The 22,327-nt window shown below is 44.5% G+C and overlaps 1 protein-coding gene across 1 annotated transcript in view; it reads left to right on the top strand.

Annotated features, from left to right (window-relative positions):
• The first annotated feature begins 2,000 nt into the window (after nt 1–2,000).
• Nucleotides 2,001–22,327, top strand: part of LOC121607431 (A disintegrin and metalloproteinase with thrombospondin motifs 20) — an 80,649-nt gene continuing 60,322 nt past the window's right edge. Inside the window, exons 1-10 of the mRNA XM_041938214.1 lie at nt 2,001–2,091; nt 2,245–2,606; nt 6,960–7,072; nt 8,579–8,618; nt 10,131–10,151; nt 17,183–17,425; nt 19,995–20,078; nt 20,911–21,035; nt 21,144–21,184; nt 21,535–21,640. Of these exons, the coding sequence (XP_041794148.1) occupies nt 2,001–2,091; nt 2,245–2,606; nt 6,960–7,072; nt 8,579–8,618; nt 10,131–10,151; nt 17,183–17,425; nt 19,995–20,078; nt 20,911–21,035; nt 21,144–21,184; nt 21,535–21,640 (1,226 nt within the window). The remainder of the gene's footprint in view (nt 2,092–2,244; nt 2,607–6,959; nt 7,073–8,578; nt 8,619–10,130; nt 10,152–17,182; nt 17,426–19,994; nt 20,079–20,910; nt 21,036–21,143; nt 21,185–21,534; nt 21,641–22,327) is intronic.

Here is a 22,327-nt window from a genome sequence, read left to right as displayed (position 1 = left end):
AGTGTTTCCGGTGAGCCAACCGAGTCTAATTACTCACAATGCTGTGACATTAGTCTTCAAAGGACATGAAAAACAAGCCTCCTTTCACACGTCCATCAACTCTGTGTAGGACTTTACGTGCCCAAATGATTAACGAGAAGCTGACCACATCATGGCCAAGGAAGTCTACTTCCTCCAATAGATGACAGTGAAGAATGGCTGATAATGCCCTCTCTGCCAATTATTTTCTGCTTTGATTGCCTAATATTTTCCCACGAGTTGTAATTTTATAGTACTGTGGACACCTCTGTGGTAACCAAAATAATCCACGAAATTGACTCTGGTCTGTGTGCATTATATGATTATATTAAATTCAGGCTTGCAGCCGCAGCCTTGCATTGGTGATGCTGCTGCAGAAAGATGCACACACAGAACAATTAGCATCATAAGCCGTCATCGGTGCAGCCAGTATTAACAATATCACACCACTGGAGATCAGGTTTGAAGAGGTTGCTACAGTTTCGGCACAGGTTATTAATTCACCTGTGCAGCTGCATGCTGTGCAATTCAATGCATCCACCCTCCTATAAATCTCTCCTTTATGAAGCTTGTTACATTAAGTGTTGCTTCAACCCCATTTGACTTCTTTTACTGCATAGAACAGTATATGACAGTATTTAGCACAGTACTTGAACACAATCAAAGGTGCCTTAAAGAAAACTCCATCTGTAGTTTACACTTGCAGAAATGGGAAAGAAGACATGGTTGACCAGGCAGCCCTTGTTATTAATGTTTTTTGTGTTTACTGACCAACAGATGCTGAATGTTTGTCCCAGTGAAGTGAAGCTCCGTTCTCACAGTGAAGAGAGTTCACACACTCTCCAACTCTTGACTATTGCTACGCAAGCACAACACAGAAGCTTTTGGAGGCAGCAGGAGTTTCATTTCTCCCGGACGCTTGCAATACCGATTGCATCCGATTTCTCCTAGAAGCTGTCCCCGCAATAAGCCAAGACGTCTAAACCAGTCTGTCCACAGACTGTTCACAGTCTGTCCTTCATCAAGCTGGTGTGACAGCCAACAAACTGACCCCCAAAATGCTGAAGTTACTGAATTTAGTAATATTAATGTAATATAATTACCAATTGCCAAATTACTACTCTGAAACCAGTAACTCTGCGCTGACCTTTGGCATTTCTGTGCTGCAGTCTTTTGTTATTTACATGCTGCCATACTTTCCATCCAGATATGATCAGCGATGAGCTAATATTGGTCAATATATCTGTCCGATCACTATATCTGCCTGTGCTCTAGAGTGTATAGAGTAAAACAAATATAAACTCACCATTGACAACTGCAGACTCATCACAAACCTCTATAACATCGGACCAATATGCCGACATCACTATTTCATCACAGGAGACGCTGACTGATGAAATAAGACCAGGTTGCTATTAGAGCTACAACATCAGAGAGTTTGTGCGTCTTCACATTTTTATATTATCAATAACAACTACTGTTGATTTTCACATCCTGACTGATGCATTTTATCCCCAGACATTTTTTTGTTTCGGCTCTGCAGCTCTCCAGCCTGCCCCATGTGTGGTGGTCGAGGCGCACTCACCATTGGCTCGGCAGCCTGTGGGGGCGTTGCTTCGCGGTTGGTGAGTGCTTAGGGTGCACGGGGTGTTCTAGGGATGGCTAAGGGAAAGCTTACTTGGCACTGATCCCTCCTTTCAGTGTAGACTGCGGTTTACATTAGGCAGCATTTTTTTTTATTCCTCCGTAATGTCAGGGGGGTGAATGTGTCATAACGTTTATAGCGGGGTAGTGGATGCATGTTTTAGCAATGCGATGAGGCCAGTGCACTTTGCAAGACTTGCGCTGCAGAGATCCTCCGCGGATCCCACGACCTGTTGCTGACAAGCCGCGGAAAAGGAGAGGGAGAGGGGGAGCCGCTCGGGACGGACGGAGGGTACTGCCTTGGAGACGACAGCCCGGGTTTCTTCGCGGAGGAAATCATGCAGTTTGCAATCTGGCTGGTTGGACTCATGTGTCACCTGTCAGCGCTTGTCCCGGACACTTTGCAATACCGATTGCATCCGAAACAAGGTAGCGTTTCGTTTTGATGTGTGAGTGGAGGTGTTTGAGCAGTAATCTGAGTCTGAGAATGATGCTCGTTGCAGGATTGTCAGGCTGCAACTGCGTTCATCGCACGGGCACAAGTCTGAATCACAACTTTCTCATTCTTTCTTTTTGTTGCAGAAAGCTTCATCAAGCAGCTGTCATCGTATGAAATCATCACCCCGCTCCGTGTCAATGACTTCGGAGAATCATTCCCCCACAAATTGCACTACAGACGGAGACGGAGAAGTTTGGATGATGACCTGTCGGGTTTACGGGTTCACTACAGGATTGATGCGTTCGGGGAGCGCTTTCATCTCAATCTGACCGCACACTCCGGCTTCATCGCCCCCTCTTACACAGTGACACACTTGGGAGCGGAACAGAGCGACGCCGCGGACTCCCACTTCCAGGACGCGAGCGATATGCGCCACTGCTTTTTCCGCGGACACGTCAACGCCAACAGCGAGTACCCCGCTGTCTTCAGCCTGTGCACTGGCCTTGTGAGTATCACTCCTTTTTTTTTTTTTAGACGCTTAAATCAAACCATGCTGACAGGCCTCCACGCTTTCTCCCATTTCAGCGGATTCCACCCATGCATGTCCCCCATAACCCGCAGCTTAAGTGAAGTGTGCAGGAGTGTAACAAGAGCAAGTGTTGCTGGACTAATGGTGTCACTGAGGAGGAGAGGGTGCAGCCCTGCCTCTCAGTGCTTGCGCGGTGATGCTGCTGTTGCACAGTGCAGCCTGGACGAGCCAGCAGCGAGCCGCTCTGCTGCAGTGCTCATGAGCAAGGCACAGCCAAGAGAAAAGGCAGACTTAAGCTGCAAAGAGCAGTGAAGTGTCAGTGGAATTTATGCAGGGTTAAACCTTCAGTATGTGCAGCACCTCTTTGAGAGTGGTCAGTTAATGTAGTGGTTGATCACCAGAAATGTTTGACGATCGATTAATAATGGAAGCAATTTATCAATCAATGTGAAACATTTGGTGGTTCCAGCCGCTCAAATGTGACGGCTTGCTGCTTTTATCTGTTTTATATTGCTGTCATTTGCATGCTTTTGCATTTGAGGCTGCTGGCCGGACAAAGCTATTTTTATTATATTTTTAGACTTTTCGTGGAGAATAGAAGTAATTGATTCATGGGAAAAATAATCATCAGATCAATCGTTAATGAGGGTAATCATTAGCCGCAGCCCCAAGAATCAGATGTTGTCATTCGGAGTAAAACAGCTGTTTGCGTCTTGGTTGCCCTTTGTCATATCTGTTAGATCTGATGGGGCTGTGAGGGAGTTATTGGGTTATAATGATTTTACAGCCCCATTATACCATATGAGCTTCCTGAAGCCTAACTTCTTTTCTTTGCTGACTCCTGTGTGAGAGAATCTGATAAGAAGGGGATGACTTCATGGGTCACGTAAGGTTACTGGTCCAGGGGCAGGGGGTTGACCTCAGTCGCGCCAGCCGGATTCTGCCGTGGACACTGCGTGGTGGGGGTGTTTGGCCAGCCGCAGCAGACGGGAGGACCATAGCCTTGGAGTCTCCCCGTCACAACCCCTATCAGTGACATAATCCTTATTTTAGATAGGTGCACTGTGTACAGTACCAGGATAGCGTGTCACAGAGTGTGTACGAGCTGCAGGCTTTTTCTGCTCGTACATTCACAGTGCATGTAGTGATTGTACTCCTGTTGAAAGCTGGTATGATGATAAATAAAACCTTGTTGTGTATCATCACTTTGTTGGGATTAACTCCCATTCAGTGTGGCTTTGTAGGAAAGAGACCACCAAATAAAGTTTTTTTCATGTGTGTATAGCAATTTAAAACGGGAGGTATGCTGGAATTATCAGGGTAATAAGCCTTTAATTGCCCCTCTGCCCAACTTTGATGTATGACTCGCTTATCCAAACATGTTTGCGTCCTTTTTCAAGCAATCTTTGTTGCTTATCCGCATCATCACTCATTGAGAATGACAGCACAATGGAGACAGCACCAGAGGCCATTGGGTCATAAATGTGTCCGTATCTGATCACTGGGGCTTAATGGCCGGGCACATTTTGTTGGGATGAGGTCATTAAGGAATAATTAAGCCCTAAAACAAAGGGGTCATTCTAGAAAAAGCAGGTTCCCCTTTCGTCCAGAGTTGCTCAAAGCCGCCCCCAGGGGGGAATCGGGGGGGCGGGGTTGAGGAGCTTTTGGCCTTTTCAGAGTGAGCTGTGACGGGCAGAAAAGAGAAGGAGAAATGCTGTGAGGAGCTTGTGTGGATTTTAAGGATCGCTCACACCGTGGGAAATGTTTGTTCCTTAAGGAGAACACTCTCTCACTTCTTTCACATAATAGTCGTGTGTGGTGAGTCAGCCCGTCCTGAGAAATGATCGTCATTCCTGCACCAGGCGATGCACGTCTGTGCAAAGATCAGCCTCACGACACCTTTATGTCCTATTTAACTTTAGAGATTGACTGCAACTGTACGCCACTTTTGCATGACTCAGCGCCCACAGGGTTTGCAAGCGCCTTTGTGGGATTTGCTGAAACAGATGTGTGCCAACAGTCATTCCAACCATGTCATGAGTGTGACCTCGCTTCAAATAGGAGTCCCTCAGTCGCAAGGTCCAGTTCAGCACCCACTGCTGAACAGCAACCATTGTGTCTGCCCAAACTTTTGCCAGAGTTGCTGCTGAGCTAATGCTGGGAAACCCTGAAACTCTGCCCCCTCCATTGACTAAACAGAGCATTTGTCTGTTCAGCCTTCCGTTAACACCACATGAGAACTTTTGAAAGGCTCAACCATAATCATCTAATTAAAGTTAACTCACCATAGATAGTGATTTACGAGATACAGGTAAACATCTACCAGTTGTAACATCGTATAAATCATTCATTACATTTAGATCACTACAACAGTAGTTGCAGCTGGACTGCAACACTCTCATGTTTAAGTAAAGCGGATGAGACAGAACAGAATGGTTTAAGTTCTGGGAGTGCTCTGCTGAAGGTCATGTGATGTGGCTGAAAGGTCCAGAACAGTGTGTTAAGGATAGATATTCACTGGCAAATTCATTTGGAACTTCATTTTGGTGTTTTCTTCCTTAAGTCCAAACATATAGAACTTCAGTCTCTGTTGCCTGTAGGAGTGGACTTGAGTGGAAATTTGTTCCTCAGCAGGCTGAATTCCTGCTTTTTGCTCTGCATGTGCTGTAATGGGCTTCATGATTGGCTCCTGAGCAGGTAAATAAACTGGTGAACGAATGAATGAATTGTAATTTCGACAGTAGAGATAGTTTAGCGAAGCGTTTGTCAAAACATGCTTTGTGTCTGAACTGGCAGTCTGATGCTTGTGTGTGTCCCTGCACCTAATGCTGCATTTGTCCTGAGTAACTGATTGATTGCTGCATTGCAGAAGCAGTTTAATTCATCCACACTGGTTTGTCAGAACTCAGTAAACTAAATATTGACTGCTGAGTACAATGAGAAACAATGAGGTGTTTTTTTTTCAGCGGTTCCATGTTTTCCACTGTTTGAGGTCTGACTGTTTTAATGACGTCATCTCGTTGCACCCACTTCTTCTACTCCGGTTTGATGGCATCTGAGTGGAGAAGCACCGTGTTTATCTCAGGGCCCTTAACTAATCTAATATTCGCAAAATAGTGGTGGATTTCTTTTGCCAATTTTCTGTGAATTCAGATAAAATGTGCACCACATCTGGATGGAAACCTAGAATGTTATATGTTAGCTAACAAATAGAAAGTGAATTTGGTATGTTTCCATCAGCTGGTAGAGGCAAATAACCTTAAGAAAGCCTAAGAGGCAAACAGAAATCTAGTTTTACTTATATGCTCCATTGTTCAGTGCCAATAACTGACTTTTCTTCTTCATAAGTGTGCGTGTTAAGCTATTATCAGGCTTATGCTATGAAAGTGGCATAAAATGAGCAGATAAGACAAATTGTTAATTGCAATTTTTTGTATGACAATTCACCATCAACTCAAATTTCATGATCGGACAGCCCTGTGTGACGTGTTTTCACAAGCTCAGTGCACTGCAGCGCTGAACACATGTAGCACCCAAGGCCTGTGGCACTTTCGAGGGAGTGTGGCGCATACGTGCAAGCCTGCTAATCCTTCACCTTTTGAGAGGCGGGCAGGAAAGGTACGCATACAGTTTGCGCACGTTCTCCGTATCCGATTTGTGTGTTTTCCATTGTCAAGCGTCCATCACCTGTGGGGGACGGTTGTGGAATAATGCAGCCGTAAAGATAACATTCCAGTGTCCAATATCCTGTTTAAGTGCGCGCATGAAATTACCATACAAACACCACCGTGCCTCATGGCTGAGTGAGCTAAGAAGCTTTGTGAGGGACTGAGCTGCCAAATCAATATTAGCATTCCTCTGTCAGCGGCTCTGTCCATATATGATGATGTCACTCCTCCCAGTGTCGGGGTTGTGAGGGGAAACACATTTTCACAGTCGGGACGGGCGCTGTTAGCAGCCTGCGCCTGAAGGTGGGAAATGGTTTACTGAATCACGATGACTTGCTGGTGTGTCAATAAATGTATGAAAGGTTTAAAATGTCTCGTTGATTCTCATTGCCACAATAACTGATATTGAGGAATTATATATATGCTCTTACCTTTCTGAGTCAGCTGTTCTTCCCATGTGCACCATTCAAAAGCACGGAAATAATGTGCACAGCGCCGCCTCAGGGTAACACAGAATGGCTGCGAATAGACCACAATAGACGTCTTTAAATGAAACTATGCCCTAATCTGTAAGTGAAACCTGCTCACATACAGTATGCACACATGCAAGCGCATGCTTCATACCAAAGCCATCAATGACATCTCTTTTTTTCTGCTCTAGATTGGAACTTTTACGACACAACACGGTGAATACTTCTTGGAGCCTCTTTTAAATGCTGCGGGGGAGGAATATGACGAAGAGCACAACAAACCTCATCTTGTCTATCGACATGAGAGGAGTAAGAACATCTCCAACACTGACAACAACACAGAGCCCTGTGCTGCCTCAGGTAACAGACTAACTGCCTGTAACCACCGTCTGTCTGACTTTTGCCCACAAACACTTACCTTCTGATGACCTGCGTTCACTTTCTGAGCTGCAGCAGTAAACGCTGCTCTAAAATGTAAATTATACTCAGTCACGATCTTTGGCTTGCAGGATACCCGAGAGATTTCAACCTTGAAGAAGGGGTGTTGCCGAAAACTCCTCAACTTAATTAAGCGAAACGTGCTCCAGCACTGCCTGGTGTTTTCACTCATGTTCAGCTGGGGCATTCAATCCCAGGTCTGTGGCTGGAACTCCGAGGGAAGGAATAATTACTTTTTAGTTTGCAGTTGCAATGAAAAGAACTGGAGAGGTTTTCCGCTTGGGAGGCTGCTTGAAAGTTCCCCCAATTCCATTTGAATTTTTATGGTTGAGGTCTTTGGGTGGCGGAGAGGCCCTCGAGAGAAAACGGGGTGACTGAGTGGAGTTCACCACGATGAAGGGCGTTAGAGTCGTCCTGGCGGGGAGCTCCGTGGGCGGCCTTTGTTGTGCGATGCAATAAATCTTTAATGTGCAGACCGCTTGATTTGCTTGTTGTCTGAGCTCACCATTGTCGCCTGGTGGTGGCCATTGTGTGTGGCGGCGGTTTAAAGAACTTGGACTGACCTGATGGGCCAGGCCAGTACCTCCTTAATATGCTTTACCCTTTCACTCTCTCAGTCTGTGTGTGGTAAACAGAGACTGAGAAATCTGGAGGGTCTCTCAGCCCCCACTCTGAGGCACTCTTAAATATACTCTCCCTAAAGAAGAAGTGGGTGAAAGCTTGGTGAATGACCAATGACTTCTGATGTCCCCAGAACATCCATTGTGATCAGTCATTCAAGTTTTGGCCAGTTATCTTTTAATATTTACTTAACCTTAAATAAGATACATACTGATATACTACCTGTAGAAATCATATTCAGTGTACAGCAGGAAATAGTAGGGAGGAGGCACCTGTAGGGCTTCATCAAAGGGCAGCAGGTAAACAATGAGCAGCAGGATTAAAAGAACCAGTGGGGCTGGATTAGGACTGTGAGGTGTCCCAGGCTGCGGCTGCTCAGCTTTATCAGATAGGCCCCTCTCCAGATGCGGTGATAAATGAGCTCTTTGAAGGCCATACTGAGCCAAGACTAACAGGCCTGTCCTGTCTTTTTATGGGAAGGAGTGCAGTACACGCTGCTACTAGCAGGTTAGACGTAAACACTGGCTTGGCGCGTGTTGTTCTGCTTGCAAAAGGCTCGTAGTGGCTGCTCCTGTTCTTGGATGTGGACATTTGACTTTTGACTTTTAAAGGTATTAAAAATCTTTGAGAAAACACACATCCGGCTCTGTGTACCATGGTCCTGTCCCTGTTTCCTCACTCCACTCTTCACCACGTCTGTACTGTATGTCTGTCTTCTTGTCCTTATGTTCCCCATCAGACTAAATCAGTGTCTAAATATGAGATTCCTAACCACAGTTTACTGTGTAGTTGTCGGGAAACACAAAACCATCAAGTAGAGTCCTCGTTAGCGGGTGAATTAAGACCTGGATCTCTGAACAGCGGTGCCCTGAAAGTGTACCTTTCTGCAGACAGGTACAGCAAAAATCGTAGAGCGTCTCGTCTAAACATCGTAGCAAGTTTAACTTTGTTATTATTGGGTTGCAGAGAAAGTCCAACTGGGTACAAAAACTGATCAATGGTTCTCAGTAGCAGATTATTGGTGAGTTGAGTATGTGTAACCCAGTTGAAAATATACTGTTTTTGAATGTGGTCACATATATACAGTACATTGTTGTAAGTTATGCCTGTAGCTGTAACATTTGGTCTACCAAAAAATTTAAACTGCCTTTCATTTTAATTAGATATATTTACACAGCACAACAAGCTACAGCCTAGCAAACGACCACAGCACGTCTCAGACAACAAATAAATCACTGTGTGGCTTTTGTGTTGGACTGCATTGATTTAGCTGTGCAAAAAAAAATGGCGATTTAGGGGTTAACAAAAAAATATGCTTTGGTCTAAATTGTTTTTTAAAAATTTGTTTCAGTTTAGTGTATTTCTGTCTTCAGTATGACAGAAATTTCAGATTTATCTAATCATAAAAATGATGAAAAGGAGCACTCTTTGTCAGGTCAGTCATCTTATGGCTTTTCTCGTCTTAAATCAAGATTTGTGAGCTGGAGTTCGGGTGCTGAGGGGTTTGGAAGGTTTGGGGTTTGAAGACGTTTGAAGCTTTAGAGGCCTTGTAGGTCTGAAATATGCCAACTCTCTCAAACACATGGGAACGCCGAATGCCAACAATGCCTCCAACCTGCTCGCCAGGCAACCCTTTTCCCTCTGCAAGACCTATTTACGCACTGTGGTGGCGATTATTATTCTCCATCTGCCTTTCTCTTTGCCCTGTGCCGAAAGAAAACATCTTTTTGAAAATGACAAAGACGAAACAAGCTGCTTCTTATCAGGCGGAAGCAGAATGTGTATCAGCAGAGAGATACCTCTGGTGAGATAAGCTTTTCCCTCAGATATGACGTCTCAGGTGTGCCTCAGTGCGCTACAGACAGTGCCAGAACAACAACTGGAACTTCTGTATCTACTGAGGCTGTAAGAGTTTCCAAAGTTTGCACAGTCCCCGCACACCTCTGCAAAAACGTGTTGAAAGGACAGGAAGGCTATGTTTCCACACAAATTTAACATAGATTAACTTTTTTTTTACGCGTGTCACCTCCGACACGTACAAATACTTGACTTTTTCGTACGTGTGCCGTCACCGCCTGTGAAGTGTCAGCAGCAGAAGTGCATTGATGAGGGCTTTTAAAGTGCTACCTTGATGGGAAATGGTGTTCTGTTATTTCAGCAGTACCTGTCCTCAGCTGCTTTTCGTCACTGTGTGTGTTCGTGTGCCGTTGATAAAGCGCCGCTGCGTCGTTCTTTGTGCTGTTGAATGAATGTGAGTTCAGAATGGAGAGAGACAGGCCGACGGTGCAAATCAGAAATGTGAGAGTGAATCGAATCTGAACAACGTGACGATGAGATTTAGTCCAATGTTGCCAGCGACTGTGTGTCAGCCGACCTGGGTGGCTGCCCTGCTGTTTAGAATACCTCCAGTGTAGGTAGCTCTTGAGTGGGTGATTAATGCTTTTAAGTCACAGAGTGCCTTGTTGTGCCTGGTTCTGGCTGTTAAAAGCCTCAGGAGAAGAAGCTTACTGGGCTCAAATCACAACACTGCTCCGACCGGGGCATCTGTCTCTGAGCGTGCATGTGGATCCCTGCGTCGTCCTTCGGCAGAGATAGCCACAAGGATGAGGGTGGCTGCAGATGGGGGCGGATTGTTCTCCCGCTCTCTCTCTCTCTCTCTCTCTCGCGCTGTGCTTTCTAAAAATCCATGCAAAGACAAGAAAGAGACGGAGGGAAGGGGAGCTGTCTGCCTGTCCGAAGCTGTGGGGTGTCATATTTTGTCTGAATTAGAAACAGTGATCTGAATACGGACAGCTTGACAGCAAACATTACCAGCTGTAAACCAATGTTCCAGTGCTGGCTCCCAAGCGCCTCACCCGATTTCTTAATGGCTAAACTGAGGGCAGATAGGACAGCGAAGTGACGGGCTTTGATGTGACAATACTTGGCACACATGGCATCTGTGCCCCCTGACCCTCAACACAATCATTGTATGGGATTCCCCCCTTGGTGCCCACTGTGTATACATGGTGGTTCAAATGCTAGCATCAGGTTTTTGGTCAATGGGTTCATTTACATGGAAAAATACCCTCCCCCGCCTGGGGTTTGAACTACCCGACTTGAATCGCTGCCTGCTCTCCCTTTGCGCTTTCATGTATGTGAATGGAAGCACTTGTTGATTGTGACCTCACTTCCCCCTTTGTTTGGAGTCACTCACTGGACGGGTGGATGTGACCTTGAGTTTTTTCCCCCTCCTAGAGGTGCGTGGTTACTGGCCTCTCTGGCTTATTTGCTGGGCTTCAGTTGGAACTATATATGCATTAAGCTCTTTGTTTTCCTCTTAACTGCAGCTCTTGACAGGGGTCAGTAAAGGTGGCCAGCCAGGGTGTGATGGACGGGTGCTGATCACTCAGACAACCTCTTTCACCTTTAGGGTTTGGCTTTAGATGGTGTGGAGCTCCTGAATGTCAGATGGCTCCAAAAGGCTTAGGCTTGCTCTGTGCCCTCATGCCCCCTGGACACACTGAACCTCCCCCATTCCAGGAAGTACCTATTGTTGTCAAAAAAAAAGTTTGTTTTTGTCCTTTTGTGCACTCGCATTGATGTGGTTTGTTGTGAGTGTGTGCCTGCGTCCATCAGGAGTGCATGTCGTCTCCGCGGCCTGTCCTCGGGCAAAGTGTCCTGCCGAGTGTTGGGAATTGCTGAGCAAGCAGTGCAGAGGAATGGAGAAAGGAGCTCCCTTCTTCATTTGTTTGAGCAGTCCTAGCCTGCACTGCATGTGCCTGTCTGCTTTGCTCCAGAGCTTGGCAGAGGCCCCAGCATTTTTCCCCAAGCTCCCACTGCCCGCCATTCTTCCTTTACACCTGCTTCTCTAAAGTAGCTGTCTCGCCCACTGCCTTGCTCTTGGCCCGACATAGAAGAGGAATCAGAATTTCTTTTGATTAATTGCTTTCGATTGGAGGTAGCGTTTTCTTTGGAACGCCAACATGTATTATGTTAGTCATAATTGTCAAAGGTGTTGAAAAATATGTTTTGCCATGCACCGACTGCCAGTCTTGAGCCAACACGTACGATATGAGTTTTGCGTAATGTGCACATTTTCCCCTTCAGAGATGATGCTTTGTCCCATCATTGCCTCAAATTTCATGACACCGCTTGACAGATAGTATGGCCCATTGCACTCATTGTCGTGTGATTTTAAGATAACAGATGATCTGGACAGGGCTGAACAGGGCTGGGCCGCTACAGACAGTCTATAACTTTAATAGCTGCCATGTGTCTGCCTGCCCCGAGGCCTCGGCCCTATTGAACCCAACGTGTTGTGTTGTCTCGGGAGTTCCCGTGACAGATTCCAGCTGGGGCTATTTTCTGCCACTGTCTACTGTCTGGGCATTCTTAACAGATGGGGGCTGATTGGAACGGTTAGAGCAACTTGAGTGACAGTGACTGACTGTGTGGTGGCATGGGAGACAGTCAGAGGTGAGAGGGGGTGACAGGTGAGCGACAGTTTCCCACTGTGGTGGACAGGGAGGGGCAGCGCTGAGAGGTGGCCAGTGAAACATCAGTGTCATCGCCTGCAGCTCTGGTTGTTTATCATCTGAGATGCCAGACGTCACTCAGAAATGCAGATTTGCTTGTGTATGTCAAGGCAAAACTACTATAGCAGATGTAATGATTTCTTCCATTGTGACTGTGTTGGAAGAGCATTTGAATATTATAATAAATAACAATAATGAAAAAAATTAATAAACTTGTTTGTACTCATGTTGTCATGATAATAAACTTCTTGATAAGAAAAAGAAAAACAGTCCGAGGCACACAAAATAGGTCCACATTTCACTTGTAATACAGAAAAAGTCATGTACCAACACATTTGTAATAATGTTAATAGTAAGAGGTTTTTTATAGCTTCAGCACTATTGATGCTATCAATTAGATAATTAATGGCGATCATATTGTTTTAAACACTTGGTATCGAAAAGGTATCAATACTTTTGACAACTGTAATTCGTGCTGAGGTATAGCCATGATTGTTTTCCTTTTTTTCCGTGTGTACAGTGATATTTACAAGTTTGTCATGCATGAATTCTGGTTTATTTCAGATTCTGTCTTATTATTTCACAGATTTGTCAATCCTTTCTATGCTAACATACTCACCAAAGTAATTTCTGGACTCGCAGCATGGCGACATTGCTACTCAAAAGTCCCTTTGTCTGACTCAGAGATACTGAGCCCAGAAGTTGGTGAATCCAATTTTTTTGTTACCAATAGGGACGATGGTCAAGACTAAGAAAATAACATCCAAGTTACCAATAAGCCAGAACTGTCCTTCAACAAACCATCTTTGCACTGTAAACCATAAACTCCTTTCTCCCTGTGCATATGAGATACAGAACATGCAATAGTAAAGACTAGAGCTGAGGAGCTATGTTCACAAAATAGTCTGAAATCACGCCGGCGGTCATGTTTCCAGACCAAGTATCCTTGTAAATGTAATTCCATTAGTTCCCTCCACCAATGAAGGATCTTTTCACTACTGTTTGTAAGTTTGTTACCAGGACACATAAAAAAACTGGTTAAGTTATGAGTCTGGATCTAATGACCCCAGTACAAAAGAGATTTTCTGCCATTTTTGCCTGTAAATACCCTTAAAAGTTCATCCAGTCTTCAGCAGATCTGGTCCACGATGAGCCTCCAAGTTTGAATCACTACAGCCGTCCATTAATCATTTGATCTATGGTATGTCTGGATGAGTGTCTTTAAATCTGATACTCAGAAACTTTCATTTTGATTCTGACAAAAGAAAACACCCCAGGCCCCTGCCCATCATTAGGAGCGCAGATCCATAAGTGGTGTTTTGTCTCCTCAGAGGAGGTCTGCTACTCCAAACACATTCTTCAGCTGACCACCATGCTGTCTTTAGCACGTCTTAGAAAGCTGAAAATAACAACTGAACCCTGAGAGCACTGTAAGTGCACGAAGCCCGCCGTCTTCCAGTGAGGTCAGAAACCACGCCACTTCACTTTTAAAAGCCTTCTTCAGCAGCAACAATTAGCTGCCTGTGCTGCTCTCTGTCTAGCCACAGAATTGCACTTAATTGTGCCTCTGTCTGCAGGAGTTTCAACATTTTTTCCCCCTCTTGAGCTGTACTGCGGAGTGTCTGACCTTGTATAGAACCAGGGCACTACCTATACTCAATGTAACATATACTGTCTATTTAATTGGCACCCGGGCAATAGGGCGCTTTAACTCTCAGCGAGCAATCGTAAAAGAATGTTAATTAGTTCAACAGCGAAATGTGTGTTCCCCATTGTTGTGCTCCTGGCATTGATACTTTTGACAGAGAACTGAAGGAGAGTCAAAAAGCAACTCTTTGATCTAGATTGAAATCTCCTGAGATCCTTTTGAACACGCAGGATGTACATAAATGGGCTCAAACAGAAAGTACATATACGAGCATCAAAAAAGCTTCCATACTTTAATGTTTATGAATGTGTGTGAGCATATGGTGACATTCAAGCCCATCTGATATCTTGAAATAAACTCCTCAGTCCTGATGCGTGTGGGGTGCTTGGTGCACAACTGAACGTGCTATTGAATTAATAGACAAACGTTGTTTATAATAGTCGTTGTGTTTGATTAGCTTTTGGCTCGGAGATAAAAAGATTTTTACAACTTTACAAATCAAGTAGGCGTTGGAGCAGAAAAGTGAGCGTGGTGTGGGTCTGTTTCAGCTTTGTGCGCTCTGGAGCCAACCAAATTACAACATTTATAAATGTGCACACTCATGCAGCACGGGGACCATTTTATTGTTCTCTGTTATGAGAACCCGCTGGAGATTTAAAGGCTCAGGCTCATGAAATTAAAGTGTGAAAAGAAATGGCATGTATCACATTTGGTTGTTTGGAAATCAATTCGAACGTGCAGAATCCAGAGATGTGGATGTGGATGTGGATGTGATGCCGATGCGATGGCCAGTGAAGGTGATGTCGGGCGGGGTCAGGGCGGTCACCCCTGTCTTCTCATGGTGTAAGTAGCAGCTCACTACCTAGTGAGAGGGGGATTTGAACCTAAGGAGATTTGGGAAAGGTTGTGTGTGGTTAATCTGCACTGATTCAAAGGCTATTATAACAGAGACCATATTTTCTCCTCCTCCTCGTCTTCTCTTTTTTCATCTCGCTTGCACTGAGACTTAACACCAGTTTCTCTAGATGTAGATGCTTTTCTTTGATAATCCCTTTGATGTCAGACCGTCTGCAGTGATGAGTCTGTTTAAGGGGTTTAGTGTAGTGGGCTTGGCCTCGGAGAGATTTTTCCTGGAAAATACAAAGCTCCGTTCTGGCCCCGCTGCCCGGGCTGTGTGCGCGGGCACAGACGGCCTTGGCGCTGACTTGGATGCTGGCGCTGGCATGGGGCTCGGCCTCACGGCGGCAAGAGCTGTGTGCCATTGTGCCAGGGAGTCACGCTCCGCCTCGCGTGCCCACTGGGGGCATCGCTTGAATAATCTCGGAGCGCTCGACGAGTTTTCTTTCCTCTTTTTTTCTTGCTTTTCTCTGACCTAACAGTTACACACAATCTCTCTCTGTTTCGCTGTCTGGAAAGATTGAGTGTTGAGAAGACAATGGGACTCTTCACTATAATCGGGTTATCCAAAGTTGAGGAGGTTGTTTAGGATGACGGACTCCAAACTATGCTTGGCTCGTAAACGCTTGCATATATAATGTGCACTGAGTGTCATTTCAATTTTAATTCATGTTCCACTAGATTCCAGTTCATTTTTTTACAGTGTGTCCTTTAAAGCTGCAGAAAACATGGCAGAACGTTTGCATATCAGTAACTAGCACAAAGTGTATTTTAACTCCTCAATGTTATCTTTCACATAAGTATTAGGACCACATGGATCACTTAAATACAGTACATAAAGGTTTTTACGCAGTCGAGTCATGTCATTTGTCATGTGTGCAAACTCCGGAGCAAAATGCTCGAGAGTTATGATGCAATAAGAACTCTCAAATTGTGTGTTTGCATGATTTACTATCCACTCCTGCTACATTTTTGTGGCGGTTTATCTGGTGGCTGCTGAAATCCATCTTACCCCAGTTGAGAGATGGCAGAAACTACTGCAAGCAATCTGTCTTGCAGAGTATCACATGTGGCTATGCATCAGTGCAAATCTGGGCAGCACAATGGCCTGTATACCTATACTTAGTCCTCTGATGGCCTGTTTTAGCACAAAAAGGCTTTGGAAACCCATCCAATGCTGATAAATTCTTTCCTGAAACATTTTTGACATTCAGACTACACAGACTATCTTTGATTGTTCATCATTAACTTGATTGATGATGTTGTGGAGGTTTTTCCTGACAAAAGTCCATCACTTAGAGTTTTCAGTGTAGGGTAGTATGCTGGCCATTTTTTTGGAGCTTGACTGTGTGGCGACTGGAGACCCTGCCCCCACCTCTTGTTCCTCTGCTCAGGCCACAGTCTTTGGAAACATCCTCTGGACATGGACATATATGTATCTGTAATCAAACCTGCCACGACCTCAACTTTTACAGGTTTCTCTTTTCATTTCATCCAATGAAACAAGCTCTTTACGCTTTCCTAGTCTGTGTCTCTGCCCCTGTCTCCCTTTTTTAACTTCACTGTGTCATGGTGAAGGAATCTATCGCTCATAGCCAGCTCAACACGTGCAGTTCAGCTCAGAGAATGTCAGTCGGGTATGCACAGTATATGGCTGACGTCCTGGTTCTTGGCTGAGGCCGTCGCTGAAAGCCTTCACCTCGGGCCTATAAATGGAACCGTTTGAATCTGGGATCATATATTTGATTTGTTGCCTTTCAGTGTGATTGTCCACATTTCATTTAACATTCAGATTATATATTGCCAGGATTCAGAGAGGTGGGATAATTTAAGGATTTTTTATATCCTCTTGCAGACTGCAGACTGAGGCTAGTCCCAGTGAAATGCCGTCATGGGATTTTCTTTGCGTGGCTTGTATTCAGAGGGAGTGCACACTGCCTGACCTGAAAGCTCTAAGCTCACCACTGACCCCGTGTCTCTTGGTACAACTGTTTTCCTGAGCACTGGAATGACACAATAATTTATGGCGGGCTTTTGCCATAGAAGCCCCCTGTTATGTCATTGGAATTCAGCTAAGCTAAAACCCTTGGCTCTTAACTGTGCATGTACCATGCTCGCTCATGTCTGTATATTATTTATTTATAGCATAAAGTGGTGGATGTCCAATGTGGAAGAATTTGAGTATCTCATAGTCCAATTATCCCATATGCTCATGATTTAACTTCCAAGCATCGTTTCCTTTCCTCATCATCACTCCGTATGTTTTTTCTCTCTTAAAACAGAAGACTCCAAGAGGTCAGTTGCGTTCGAGGGCAGAGGGAATTTGGGAGAGGAGCTGGACTCGCTCAGAGCCACGTTAGATGAGCGACGCGTTCATGACAACGGCTCGACCAGCATGTCGCCCAGATCGCCACGCAGACGCAAGCGATTCCTCTCCTACCCTCGCTACGTCGAGCTGATGGTGACGGCGGATGCCAAAATGGTGCGTCACCATGGACGCAACCTAGAGCACTACATCCTAACAATCATGTCAGTAGTAAGTAAAATAATGTTTCTAAAAATTCTTATTTTGTCTGAATGTTGAAGATTGTTTTTTATGTATTAGTAGTTGGTTTGGTGTGAGTTTGTTGATGTGCTATCGTTGTAGGTGAAGACTTGTCTACCATTCATATAAATTACTGAAACTAAAAACATGTTTTTGTATCTACCTATACTTTTATCAAGCCATGTAGCTCGATATTTTCGTTTTTACATCTGTAAAAAATCTGCAAAAATGACTCTATGTGTCTTTGTGATATAAGTGATACTTTAAGCTTGGGGACATAGTGACTACACACAGGCTAGCTGGTTGGCGAGCTAACAGCTAGCACACCAACTGACTAGCTTCTTGAGCTAGCTATCTTGCTAATTGTCAGTTAACTACCAGTTGGCGCAAGCTAGCTTTGTTTGCGCACATGAAAATATGTTTATTCCAGAGATGTAACCTTTCTGGAGCAGTTCATGCACCAGCAGAGGAAGGTTAAATAAAATCAGATGGTGTAACACAGCTAGCTAACAAGCTAAAAAAAATTCCCTCTCAGGCTCCAGCTGTTTTTCAGCACCACCATGAATTCACGCTTCAAAGCTCACAGATTAAAAGATTTTCTGGACTTTCACTACGAAACTTAGCTGTTTTAAACACAACAAGGCCTAAATAAATCCTGTTACTCTATCAGTCAACTCGCAAGTTCATTGTATTTACCGTCATTGTATTAGGGTGGCGGCACAAATCTTAAAGCCTAAACTATCTCCATGCCATACATTTGTGTAATTTGGTGAACAAAACCTTCAAAATGTGAAACAAAATCCCCCGGTCCAGGTCTGTGTGTTTCTAGCCTCAGACGTTACTGTTTGACATTTTGGTTGTAAACCCTGTTGTGACCCTACATGCTGCTGCTTCAACAAAAGTGGGCCAGTTAATTGGTAAAATCCTGACTCAGCACCTTGACCTCTTTATGAGGCCCATATCTGACTGGGAGAGCTGGCTGCTAATCAGGCCAGTAAGGCTGTGGCTGACTGTCTCTGTATAGAGTAAAAGTGCTGGGGTAGTCTGGGTGTCAAGGCAGGATAGGTTATCAATTGTACTGAACTGCGTGTCCCTTCTGCTGTCTCTCAGCAGTATTACAGGCAGAATATCCAAAACACATTAACTTATAAAGGAGTAATGATTGTCAGTGGAGTGTTGTCCTTAAGTAAAGTGGAGAGGGTCCAGTCAATGTTAAATGTGCCAGGGCACTTTTTATTTCCAGTTTTCAAGTCAAAACACTACTTCTGCCATGCTTACGTCTGCAGAGCAGCGGCGCGCACACACACGAACACACACTTTTTCTTCTTTCGTCTTTCGCAGCCTCTCGCTCACTTCGCTCCAGCCGCAAGTGAACCAAACCAGCCAAAATATGACAAGTTTAGGCAGAACAGAGAAATCTACCAAGTCAGGTTTTTAGGTGTTCATGCTGATTTTTGTGTCTTTATTAACGCTGCTATTTCTGACATTCAGGTTAGTAGCTAGGATTACAGAAATAATAAATACTAAATAAAGTCCAAACTTTCCTAGAGAAAGAGCCACCAACCAAACTCTGTACAATTTTTGAATATTTTAGAAACTACTTTTTAAATTTTAATTGGTATTTTAACTTATTTTTTTGCCTAAAATAAGTCATTTTTAAGAGATTTTCCGTAGAAAACATTAGAATCATGCTTAAATAAAAAAGCACCATGTGTAATCAAACAATGTGAACCCATTTTTAAGTCGATTAATCTCTAAGACTCCCAGAACAATTACTGAGACTATGACCTTAATGTCCTTGATGGATGTAGCTATGGTCTGCTGACATTTCTCTATACCTTCAGAGCTTATTTGCAGCTACCTGGCCATGTGAGATACTGTCATGATGCTCCAGTGCCAGTGCTTCAATCCCACTCACTTCTGCTTCTTGCACTGGTCATGCAGTAACATACACTGGGGCGTAAGCATACAGAGCAATGTCCCGTGTCACACTTGGACTGAGAGCATGCAAAGACAGGCTCTCTTTGCCCACTGTGGACAGGCCCAGGCCACGTTTGCCTCCCCCCAGGCTAAGACAAGCTAAATGTTTATAGTGGACTAATGAGTTCCTGTCAGGAGGCTGCACACGGCCTCAGCAGAATGCTGGCCGACCGTGACTGGGGTGCACGAGAAAAGCAAGAGAAGCGGAGGGGAAAAACTACAGAGGAAATGTTTTGCTGTCCTCACAGAGGGGCTCTGAGCTCCAGATTTGCTGAAGTTTCACATTTGTTGCTGCGTCCAGGTTTTAGTTTATTTTTTCTTTGCTAAGGTCTGTGGGGGAATTGTAATTGGTTTTAATACCCTGTTGATTAAACTTACCCTGAAGGAGACATTTTTTGTTTCTTCTGACTTCAATGAACTGTTGCTGTTATGATTAAACCCCATGGTGCTTAACCAGAAACCAGAATTTTCTCATTCCAAGTAATGAGTTTGGAGAAGTAGACTAGCTTTTATACTGTCTGTGCTCTGGTTCAGGTTAGTGGAGGTTTGCATTTTTTGTCTGTGTGTTTTGTCTTTACAGGTAGCAGCAGTGTACAGGGACCCCAGCGTAGGAAACCTCATCAACATCATGATTGTCAAGCTAATCGTCGTCCACAATGAACAGGTGAGTGCCGGGTCTTGAATACTACCTGTGTCCAGGTCTCCTATATGGCTTACGTCAGTGCAGGTGTCCCAGGCCTGGCCTTTTCTCTGTGGGGCCTGCTCGAAAGGACACTGCCTGCCTTGTCAGTCTCAAGTCCCAAGAGAGGTCTCCTTGGAAAACAAACGATACCATAGTGAGGCAGCTAGCCACCTGCGAGTGAGAGGTGGCTAAAGAGGCCCGCTTTGCTTTGCTTTGTCATAGTAACTGATTGTTACATAGTTCAATTAAATTCCAGTGTTTGCCAACCTGGGTAATATTCACATATTTTTGCCTGTTCTGACTGTTGGTAATAACATTTTACTCACCACCTCAGTTATACAAAGTATAATTAAGGTAAAGAGCATGACCAAAAAAACTTTTTTTTTAACAAATATTGTCTTGAACACGACATCAAATCTCAAATTCAGAAAGACGTCACCTGGAAGTTTCTTTAAATGTTGCTGCAAACTGAATAGCTCAGTGGATCCAGTGATCGAAATGCTACGCTAGGTTCTTCATGTGAGGTTGTGGCCCACTTCCTGTTTAGGTTCTCTGCACGCTACGCAAGTAATTGTAAAAAAAAGGCACACTGAGGTTGTTTGATCTTTGTCGATGTCATTCTTTATGTTTATGTATCTCCAACAAAGACAGTCAAATATTATCGTGACCAGAAGTCATGATGGACAAAAATAGAATACAATAGATCATTTCAACAAGAAATTTTAAGACATACTTATGACAACTACTATTTGCAACACTACAATATGCACACCCAGTTTCTTGATTACAACCAAAATGGCTTCATCCCAAACAGGAAGGGCCCACAGTAAGCTTCAATGCCGCCACGACTCTCCACAACTTCTGTGTCTGGCAGCAGAGCCAAAACGTCCAGGATGACAGCCATCCCTCTCACCATGACACAGCACTGCTCATCACCAGGTACACGCTCAGCTCCCGTCCTCACTTCGAAAGCAAGGCCAAGTCTCTCCAGAAAACTGTCCTCTTCAAAAAAGTGGAAACATCACTATATGCTTGTGTTTTTTTCAGGGAGGACATCTGCCGGGCGAAAGATAAATGTGACACGTTAGGTAAACTCCTGCCTTTGTCTTTGCACAAATATCTCCACCTCAAGTCCGTTTCAATTAACTTTCCACTCTGTTAACCACAGCTCATAAACTGTGCAGTAATGAGTTTATGGTGAGCTGTCAGCTAATAATATTATAGTGACAGAACAGAGTGGTAGAAAGGGGCGGAGGGAGGGAGGATGGAGGGAGCCGGCGGCGGTGCTAATCTCTCTCTTATGGAACAGAAGTTTTGATGGTTTAATCGCCTTGAACACTCAAGCAGCAGATTTTTTTTTTTTTTTACAAATAATTGTTTGTCTGCGTGTGTTTATGTGCATCTGTGTGTTTTTCTGTGTGTGTACGTGACCCCGCAGGGCTTGCGGAGCTGGGGACCATGTGCGACCAGTACCGGAGCTGCTCCATCAGTGAGGAAAATGGAATTAGTGCCTCCTTCACCATCGCTCATGAGCTGGGCCATGTGTAAGTCGCAGCACAGCACTTGCAGCAAACCTCACCACCCCGACATACACAAACACACACACACATACTGCGCACACACACACACTCTATCTCACCCCTGCACAGCCAGCTTTGACCAACAAAAGCCCTCTTATCAAGAGACGCAGGGCGCAGCAGACACAGGTGCAAAACATAATAAAGTGAAAAATTTGACTTTTAATAACATGCCAGCCTATAATACCTTACTACACAGCTCAAGAAGTTAACCCCGTGTGTGTCAGAGCTTTGTCTTTGAGAGGACGACAAGCTCAGAAGAAATTCTGGGTCTTCTGTTCTCTAAATACAGTAAATACAACCAAAGACTCTGTGAAAGTGGCACATGGAGCTTTATCAGACACCGCAAGACTGAATGGTCTGTTTAGTCATCTGGAGTTCGCTCGTTCCCAGAACCTTTTCACGTATCAGCCCCAAATACTGATAAAACAAGCTGAAGATGTCACAGTGCCGTCATATGTTACTTGTCTGCTCGCGAGTAACGCAGTGTTATCACAACACGCCTGTCTGCCAGGGAGTGTTTTCACAACAAGCAAATATTGCCACATGTGTGAAGTGAAAAAATATGCATCATCTCTATCCAAGTGACCAAGTCAAAACATGTGGCTTTATCTCTCATATGGGGGCCTGTTTATTCCAAACATCCATCAGGCA

Source organism: Chelmon rostratus, chromosome 6 (assembly GCF_017976325.1).
Source record: "Chelmon rostratus isolate fCheRos1 chromosome 6, fCheRos1.pri, whole genome shotgun sequence".
Lineage (NCBI taxonomy): Eukaryota > Metazoa > Chordata > Actinopteri > Chaetodontiformes > Chaetodontidae > Chelmon > Chelmon rostratus.
The sequence above is the reverse complement of the archived record's forward strand: the minus strand, read 5'-3'. Positions and strand labels throughout refer to the sequence as shown.